The 9,839-nt window shown below is 40.6% G+C and overlaps 1 protein-coding gene across 1 annotated transcript; it reads left to right on the forward strand.

The window, feature by feature from the left end:
• The first annotated feature begins 151 nt into the window (after window positions 1–151).
• adat1 (adenosine deaminase tRNA specific 1) lies at window positions 152–7,406 on the forward strand. Its single transcript, XM_028026604.1, has 9 exons — window positions 152–417; window positions 939–1,007; window positions 1,190–1,244; window positions 1,330–1,460; window positions 1,732–2,320; window positions 2,733–2,878; window positions 3,904–4,003; window positions 4,111–4,197; window positions 6,894–7,406. Exons 1-9 carry the CDS (start codon window positions 255–257, stop codon window positions 7,024–7,026), a joined length of 1,473 nt encoding a protein of 490 aa, XP_027882405.1. The 5' UTR covers window positions 152–254; the 3' UTR covers window positions 7,027–7,406.
• Window positions 7,407–9,839: the final 2,433 nt, after the last annotated feature.

Below are 9,839 nucleotides of genomic sequence, written 5' to 3' on the forward strand. Positions count from 1 at the left end.
TCCAAACTTTTGGAAAAGTTCTGTATATATTCTGCAACATTAAAGATTACTTTCTGCCATTGTACAGTACTTTAGGTTGTAGAAAAAGAGGGGGAAGAGATAACATAAGGGGCTTTTATTGTGGAAATCCCGCCTTCTTTCCATGCCGGAAGTACTTCCTCCGTGTTTTGGAGATATTTTCAAATCGGTTCACGTGGTTCAATCAACACGCTTCTAAACTAATACACGTCAAACAGCAATTTGACCACATTTGAATGATTTTTCTCCTGTTTAATATGATAAATGCGGATGAAGTCGCCGAGTTGTGCTACGAGCGTTTCCGCCAGCTGCCCCGGAGAGGGAAGCCCGAGCCGGGCAGAGAGTGGAGCCTGCTGGCCGCTGTGCTCCGGATCACCCGGAGACCAAACTCCGACTCAGGTTAGAGAGCAGAAACAACCACAACATCATGGTCTGATTGTACCAATTAATAAATCCGTGTTTTTAAAAACTATCTTAGTTTGTGAGAGCCTGGAATACTGTGCAGAATCCGATTGGCATACGGGTAATTAAATGCAAAATGTCATTTCTGAGAAGAAGAATTGTTGATTTAATTAATTTCATAAGATTAGTGAACAAAAGACTTGTGTTTGGAACATGGAGAAGAAACCCTCTGGAAAGTGGGAATGCCAAAACTGGTCATTGAGAAAGAGACTGGTTGTCTAAACATATAGAGGGAAAGCTTAGTGGAAGGAAAAAAAACATCCACAAAAGAAATAGTGGATTTGACAGGATTGTGAGGCATCAGCATGTGATTCATCTCTGACTGCAGCAAAGCAAACTGTAAAGAGGTGGTTTAAAATGTTTGCACAGTCGAGACTCAGGCCTTGTTCAGTACAGCATAAACTTTACATAAAAGTCTGGATCTCTGACATGTGAAATTAAATGTTTTTGTTTTCCAGTGGAGATGGAGGTCATTTCCTTGGGAACCGGGACTAAGTGTATCGGAAAGGCAGCCATGAGTGCCGCTGGTCTGTGTGATCCTGTTTTTCCTTTGCCTCTCTGCCTCGCTTACATAATTTATTATTCAAACCCTTGCTTTGGACGTTGCTTTAAATTTTTCTCAGCATTTTAGTCTCTATTAAGGTCTGAATGCGGTGCAGCTTAAAGATGAGCTTTCTCGTTTTTAAATGAAAGCCGTTTTCTGAATCAGGTGACGTGCTCAACGACAGCCATGCTGAAGTCATCGCCAGAAGAGGCTGCATCAGGTGAATGAGCAGAATTTCTCTCTGTTGTGTTTCTCCGTGGACGTTTTCTCCACCCTGAGCTCAGTGTGGATGAATTTCTGTGCAGGTATCTGATCCAGGAGCTTCACAGAGCCGTGAGCTCTCGCTACAGCTCGCTGTTTCGCCCGGCGGATCGGAGGGGGAAGTGGAGGCTTCAGCCCGGAGTTTCCTTCCTGCTCTTCACCAGTCACACTCCCTGTGAGTCCAGTATGCTCCTACTGTGCTTAACAAGCTCTAAGTAAGCTAGGAAAGTGTTATTATTCGCAATATCTTCATCTTTAGCGACAGAACGACTACTAAAAGTGAGTTTGTAGTACAGTAAAATCCAGAATTTATTTCACCATTGAAATAAATTCTGATACTGACATTTTCTGCCGGTTAATCTTAAGGTTTCCTATGTTTTACTAGTTCGTCACCATGGAAATTCTCTGACCTGAAGGTTTCTGAGGCTCTTGTTTTTTATCCCCAGGCGGTGACACGTCCATCATCCCCATGACGGACTCCCAGTCCCAGCCCTGTCCCCCCGTCACATCTGTGAGCAGCTGTGGAGAGACGGACGGAGGACGGAACTTGAAAAGGAAAGTCGAGGAACCCGGCGAAGGAGGGAACTTGAAACTGCCTCGACTCGCAGAGGAAGAGACAAAAGAAGAAGAAACGGACCCGTTTGAATCCAGGACTAAATCGCCTGACAGAGTCGTGTCTGTTCCTGCATCAGCGTCGGAGCTCAAACCAGGAGATTCCACAGACTCGAGGCAGTCAGACGCTGAACTGGTCGGAGACGTTCACAGGACGGGCGCCAAGTGTGTCCCAGGAGGCCCGGCCGACCTGCTGCTGCCTGGGGCGGGCTACCACAGCGCCGGGGTCCTCCGTGTGAAGCCGGGTCGAGGAGAGCCGACTCTGTCCCTGTCCTGCAGCGACAAACTGGCCCGCTGGGGGGTGCTGGGCTTCCAGGGTGCGCTGCTGTCTCATTACCTGGAGGAGGCGCTGTACTTCGACACGGTGGTGGTGGGCAAGTGTCCGTACAGCCAGGAGGTCATGCACAGGGCGCTGGTCATGAGGTGCGCGGCTTGCAGAGACTCTTATTCTGCTGGAGGAAGGCCAAGTGCTTTTCTTTTTAGTGATTTTATTATTATTTTTAATATTTAAAACGTTTACTGTAGAAGACTAACTGCACCATATACAGAATAAACTAATCAAATGGCGACTTTCAAACCTAGAAATATTGGTTTGAATATTTCTATGGCAGTATCATGCTGAGTGCTTATATAGTGATACTGTACAGCTAGATGCCTGAAAAAGAGGACCCCAATGTCCTATTCAAAGCCCTAATGTCAACACTGTTTAAAAATTCTGGGCTGTCCGCATCCGTAGCAGGAAACCAGCCCGCTAAAGCGAAGCTTATCAGTTCCACCAAGAACATATAGAGTGTAGTTAAAGTCTTCTTTGTGGATCATTTCCTTCTACTTGCAGGTGCTCCCACGTTTCAGAGCTTCCTGCTGGTTTCTCTGTCTGTTCGCCGCTGCTGCTGCAGTCCAGCCTGGAGTTCCAGTTCAGCCAGAACCAAACCGAGCTCCAACACCAGGGCGGACAGGGACGCATCTCCCCGTGTGGAGCGGGTCAGTTCTCCCAACAAATACTATCACTGAACACTTAAAACTTTGATTACTTTGTTACAGTTTCAGTGGGAGCTAGTCTGGAGGTCTACGATATTAATGAGGCTGTGGGAAACTGGAAAGAAATCCAAACTAATGAGGAGATCCACCAACCTGGGGACCAAACTCTTCCAATATTCAGTTTGATGAGAACTGACTGGGATTGGTAGAAAACTCCGATCAGTGAAAGCACCATACCCATCCAGGAAACTGTTCCTCCGATAAAGACTAAAACGGCTTCGTTTTCTATGACATGTCGACACGTCAGCTGTTGATTGAGGCTGAGAAAGAGGGAGAGAGAGAGAGACCTTTAGCAGACAACAGGAAGGCCATAGAACATATGCCGTTTTTAATCTATGGTCTAGCTGTTAAAAATTATAATAAGTACTAAAAGTTGTCAGAAGATGAAGGCTCTACACAAACTGGAGACGAAAATCGGCTGTGGAAATCTGATCAGTACATCTCTGGATACTCCACATCAGCACAGGTAGAGGCCCCTGTGTTTAGAGCAGGATGACAGCTGGTACAATCCCGCAAGAGCTACAGTAATTCAGATCAAAGCACATTCATGGGTTAGAAAGGCCTAGTCAAAGTCCAGACCTAAACCTACTTTGGAATTTATGGCAAAACTTGAAAAATGATGTTCACAGAAGCTGATTATCCAGTCTGATTGAGCCTGACCCAGAGTTTCAAATAAATTGCACAATTTATGTTTGTAATAATTAGTATTTGTGTTAATAAAAATACATTTATTTTGTGTTCGGAAAGTGAAAAACTGACTTTAATTAAAAAAGATTATAGAAATATTAAGCTAGAAGAAAATTTGTTTGGGCAGAAATGTTCTTTTGTTAGAATCTATATAAAATACTATATACATTTTGAATAATTATTTTCTATATAAGAAAAAAATATTTAAATGTGGAAAAAATTACATTTAATGTAGTTTTACTTTTTCTTATAAGCTGAAATAATTGTCCCTTGTCTTTCAGCCATCAGCTGGTGTAATGTTGCAGATCAGCCACTAGATGTCACTGCCAACGGCTACAAACATGGCGTCACGAAGAAAGTCCTGGGAACACCGAAAGCTAGGTAGAACCCTCGCGTCTTACCGGCTCTTAATTTAAGTATTCTTTACTGTTATTGTGTCATTAAAGTTTCCTCCTGAGGTTTGTCTTCATGTCGTTTTGTGTTTTAAGGTCTCTGTTGTGTAAACTGGAGCTTTTTCACTCGTTCCTGTCTCTCGTAGCGGCCACTGACCCTTCGGCTCTGCCCGACTCTCTCAGGTGACAGACAGACTTCCCATCCAGCAGACATCAGGGATTTATTTCCTACTGTTTCTTATTATTTTTTTAAATTAATGTTGTTCAATAAAGATACCCTTCATGTTTAAAATGAACTAAGCTTTGACCTAAGTCAGGCATCAAGAAGTGTGTTAAAGTACATTTAAATGTATTTTTAAAATATTTTTACACTGATTTAAATGTTTTTTTTCCTGTCTTAGCAACTTCTTTTTGCACTGCTCCTCATTTTGTTACTAAACCCATCCCAATGCTCAGATATTACACTCTGCTGTTAATTATTTAGGTCAAAAATCTTGACCGAACACTTGTACTTGCAATGCAGTTAGTAGTAGTTGCTTTTAAATCCGACTATCTGTGAATCTAGGCCAGTATTTAAGCCCTTAAAAGACAAAACAGTAAAATTTAATTTTTGCTGACCAGATTTTATGTGATAATCTCCTTCAGTTTGCCTGAGGCTGTGCCTGTTCACATATTTCTCATATTCATTTGCTAGTGTTTACTTATAATCATATCTATTTGGGTCAGTTTACACAGAGCCATTGTCAGGATGTTCTTTACCGGCAGATCCCACAATGTCCAGAGTGTTTTCTGTCACTAAATGAGGAAGCATTTAAGGAAAAATTCAATACTTTCAGGGGTTTTTTTTATATAGTTTTGTCATTGCTCCGAATCAATATGCGTCCCCTGAAACAACAGAAACACAAGTCTCTGTTTGAATGTGTGTAACCAGGCTCACATTGTGTGCTGATGGCTGGGAATCTTTTCTGAAGGAGAAACAGAGGCTCCTCTGTTCCTCAGCGCTTCAGCACAGAACCTGATCCGCTGCTTTATTTGCACAAGTGGCTCATTATTCCCCACCTGAAAACAAAACTGCAGCTTCCAGTAACATGGTTACCTTACCAACGGGTCACTAGGAAGTTTTCTTCTTTTTCCTGTGACAGGAAGAAGGTGCAGATGAATTATTGTTCTGATTATTTAGATCCAAACTGTGCAGCTGCATGAAAAGTGATCACTGGCGAATAAAAGAAATCACTGATTTATTGGTGCGTCTCAGTAAATTGGAATAGCATCAAAACTCTAATTTGTTTCAAAAATTAATTAATAAAGTAAAAAGTTGTATATTTCAAGCTGCTTTTTCTTGTAATTTTAATGATGATGGGGAAACTGAAACTTTAGTTTGGTTTCTCAGACAATAGAAATATTGCAAAAGACCAATAGCATAATAAATATTAGCCAGGATACTTTAAAACATGTTCATTTTCTGTAGAGTATAATTAGCTGCTTCTTCATTGCGTTGTGACTCAAAATGGTTGAGGCTAACGGTAACCAGCTACTAATATACCTTTGCTAGCTAGCAAAGCGCATATTAGCAGCTGTATTAGCAGGTACCATTAGCTCTGGCTCCTGCAGTGGGAACGGATGAAGGAGAAAAAATTTCTAACTAGCTAAAACAAAAGCTAGCTAGCTAGTTACTAGCTTGCTTTTTTTGCATCTATCCTGATTTAAGTGCAGCTTTATTGCTAAGTGGCTGGACAACATTCACCTTTCCCATGGGATCATTTTATCTAATACAGGTCTGAAGTTTCATACATAATTGTCTTAAGTCTCATAAATGAGTTGGTGAAGCCTCCAGAAATCTTGCGTTTGCCATAGCAGAACATTTCTGCATTAAAAATCCCTCTTGAAACTAAGCTTTTAATTTTCATTAACTGTAATCATAAAAAGTATAAATATAAAATATTTTTATTGAAACATATTACTCTGAGCGTAAAGACCCTACATATGAGTTTTATTTTATGAAATCAATTACATTTGTGAATATTAGATTAGATAAACTTAAATTACTATGTGATTTCTCGAGTTGTTAAATCATAAAACTGTGGCACTTGAGATGTAGCATTAGTGCGTTAGTGATGTTTGCTGAACAGCTTCTTTCCCACAGCTGTCACGCTTTTGAACGCCTCCTGACATAAAACATAAACTATAAGGACTGTACTCCCCTATCCTCTCATACAACAATAACACATGGACTATCCTCACACACACACATCACGGACTGTTTTCTTCACACACACATACAACCTGTAAATTTTATCTGCCATTATTTATCTTGTATTATATTATATACATATATAATCCATTCCCTAACATTCTTGTATAATCTGTATAATCTGTGCATATAGCTCCCATATTTATATTTATACACAATATCTATATCTCTTGCTATAACCCCTTATAGTCCATACATACATAGTCTTGTACATCTGTAAATAAATATTTATATCTTGTAGAGCACTTCTGGATAGATGCAAACTACATCTTGTTGCTTGTACTTGTGGCAGTGCAATGACAATAAAGTTGAATTCTATTCTATTCTATTTTGGCAAAGCTCACATCTGACTGTTATAAATAAGAGCTTATGAGAAGAAACTTCAGCTACTTTATTCAGAAACATGTCCCAGTTTTACCAGAGGACATGATCAGGTAGTCTGCTCCGAGTACACACACTGCGCAAACACTCTATGTATTTCCTGCCTCATGTGGTCCCGTGATGGAAAATATTACCGTACTCATCTAGCACCTTTCACCATTTTTATTCCCCTTTGTCGCAGCTTGATGAGTAATACTTGAAATACAAGCGCACAAAGAGTCCAACCCTCGTTCTTCTGTTTGCTCAGGTCAGGAGAGCTGCACACCTACTGGGACCATAAGCGGGCCTCCCAGTCATACCAGCGAGCCTGGCAGCAGCTGCGTCTGCAGGCCTTCCCTCTGTGGCCTTGCAGCGACAGAAACCTCCTCCTGTTTCGCTGAAAGCCGACTCCGCAGCAGGAATGTCCTCGTCAGGCTTGATGAAAAACCGGCTTTGTTGCAGCGCAAACCCGGAGGGTCATGTGCTGAAACAGGCACCGGCCAGCAGAAAACTGATTTCAAACCGAGGATGGCAGAACCAGAGACAAAGCGTCACTTTCCCCTGGCTGGCTGTTAGCTCAGCTGCTCTGCGGCTCAGAACTCACAGCAGGACGACCCGCTCCGTCCCGCTGATGTCTGCATGTGGCTGCTTTATTTTCACGTTGTGAGAGCTCTCTGAAAACACAGCTGACCCGCCTGCAACTTTCACTTCGCTACATTAATTATCAAACTCTCCTTGTGTTTCTCCCACAGATGCAGCAGAATAAAATCAGTAGTCTCTATCTGCTGCTTTCCTGAATTGCAAGTTTTATGGATAGTTGAGATGTTTTCAGGAAACTTGACATCGACCTTTATGTTCTTTTTTTGCCAAACAGATTCCTTTCTTATTGCTGAGTCATGAACTCTGACCTGACCTGAGGCTGGTGAGGTCAGCAGTGTTTAGATGTTGTTGTTGGTCCTTTGCAGAGCTCTAGGAGTAATTTTAGTTGGTTGGCTGCTCCATATCTCAGCGTGGTTCCCTGCTGCCCCAAAGCCTCATAAACGGCTTCGTATTCATTTCCAGACTAATAGCAGTCATCGACTTCTTACGTGTTCTGGGATTTCTTTAGATTTTGACTAGGGCTGTTGTAAACGAATATTTTAGTAATCAAGTAATCTATTGATTATTCTTACGATTAATCGAGTAATCTGATTTAAAAAAATTATAAAATAAAATATTGGTAAATCTGGCATAACGCAAAAGCTGAATGGCCTCCTTTAAGTGTACGGAGAAACAATCATTTAATAATCCTGATGTATAAATCTTTACTCGGTCTAACCCCAGCATATTTATCCACTCTCCTACATAGAACTGTCAGTTCTCGTTCTCTTTGCTCCAATAACATTATTCTTCTGCATGTCCCACGCATTCGAACTGAAAAAGGGAAGCAGGCATTCAGTGTGTTGGACCCCACAGGGTGGAATCAGTTGCAGTCTGAACTTAAGATGTCGGAAATGATTTCACTGGTCTTATTTTGAGCAGTTCTTAAAGATAGGCAACAAGATTCTATGAAACAGTGTCATTGTTTTTAAATTGTTTTTAATGTTTTATACTTGTGCATATGTATTAATTGTTTTTATCTTGTAACCAGGTTGCTATGTATTGCAAATTTTTTGCTCAGGTCTAGATCTCAATGGGGTTTACCTGATTAAATAAAGGAATATATATATATAACACTGGTGTTACTATCAGATATCAATATCAGTCCAGTTTTTCATTTTTGAGCATCCCCAACAGCTCACTTTCTAAGTTAACCTGAAGAAAAGTTATACAAAGATCTGAAATTCTATTCAATTTAATAATAAAGAGGCAGGCTCACAAATACACTTATAAAATGTCTATACTCCAGCTTTTAGTTTATGTGTTCATCTTCAGTCAGTTTAATAGATGAATTAGCACCTTGCCCCATACTTGTCAAGCTTTGGGTTTGAGAATACGGGAAATTTCGCCCGGAGTTGGGGGGCAACGAAAACCCGGACATTATCATGGATCAATAAAATCCCCACGGCCATGCCACTAACACTTAGCTTTCGTCAACAACTCAGAGGCGGAAGTGAGAGCTCCGCGCAACGCAAATAATGTTCCGGCCGGAACACGGTGCGCTAAATAATAAAACATAAATTAACGAAGCTTCGAGGCAGGTAAATTTTCCTCGAGGAATTTTAATAATCGAGGTACTCGAATCATTGGAGGAATCATTTCAGCCCTAATTGGGACGCGATGTGTTGCTTTATGAGCTCTTTTAACTTACTTCATGTCAGCCAGGTTCTGTTTCAGTGACTTCCTGTAGCATCCTGACAGCAATCAGGAAACCAGGAAATTAAACTTAACCCATAATTTAACAAGTGAAAAATGTGTTTGGTCATAAGAAACAGAATGAATCTCCAAGGAGGCAAATCTTCCTCTCAGCATGTTGGATAGGATGTCCTTGGATAGATTTTGATTATGCATATTTTGATTCATCAGCATTGCACTCGTGATTTTGTTGTACCATTTCCTTTAAATGTAACAAACTGCTATAGTTTAAATAGTCGAATTAAAACGTACTTTTAATGGATCACTGATAATTAGCATGGAAGCACCTGAACTTTACAAGAAGAGTTTGTGAATCAGCTCTATGGGTTATCAGAATATAATGCATATGTAACACCAGAAACTTCAATATTTTTTTGTTTTTCTTACCCGTTAGCATTTCCACAGAAGACCAAAGAAAAACTGAAAAGTGCAGGTGAGTTTATCATAAAGGACAAAATGATCTTAACCGCTTTACGGGGAATAGTGACGCACACATTAGATGTGGATTTTTATTACAATTACAGTTATGATTTTAAAAATTCTGCCTAATTTACTTGTAAGGATTATGAAATAATCTTTTACTGATTATACAAATAGTACAAAAAAGGACACAACATATTCCTCGCCGTATTTATTTAACAAATATGAAGCCAAACTGCGTTAAAAACTGATTCTACCTGGCCAGGTGCTGCTACTTAAACGTGTTGATTAATTAATTGTCATCAGGTGTTTGGTAACCAAACGCCAAGACAGAAAGACATCAACAATAACCTTAGAGAAGTGTGGAGGACCAGTTGCTGGGGCCTTTAGCTCAAGGAACCCTCCGCCCCCTTCCATTAAAATATGATTCTATTCTCTTTCCTATGAATGTTTTGTTTTG

Source organism: Xiphophorus couchianus, chromosome 2 (genome assembly GCF_001444195.1).
Source record: "Xiphophorus couchianus chromosome 2, X_couchianus-1.0, whole genome shotgun sequence".
Classification (NCBI taxonomy): Eukaryota; Metazoa; Chordata; class Actinopteri; order Cyprinodontiformes; family Poeciliidae; genus Xiphophorus; species Xiphophorus couchianus.

Coding starts and splice junctions, on each gene's coding strand:
- adat1 (XM_028026604.1), top strand. CDS start 255: ATGATTTTTCTCCTGTTTAATATGATAAATGCGGATGAAGTCGCCGAG. Junction 4,004..4,110: donor CTGGGAACACCGAAAGCTAG/GTAGAACCCTCG, acceptor TTGTGTTTTAAG/GTCTCTGTTGTGTAAACTGG. Junction 4,198..6,893: donor GCTCTGCCCGACTCTCTCAG/GTGACAGACAGA, acceptor CTGTTTGCTCAG/GTCAGGAGAGCTGCACACCT.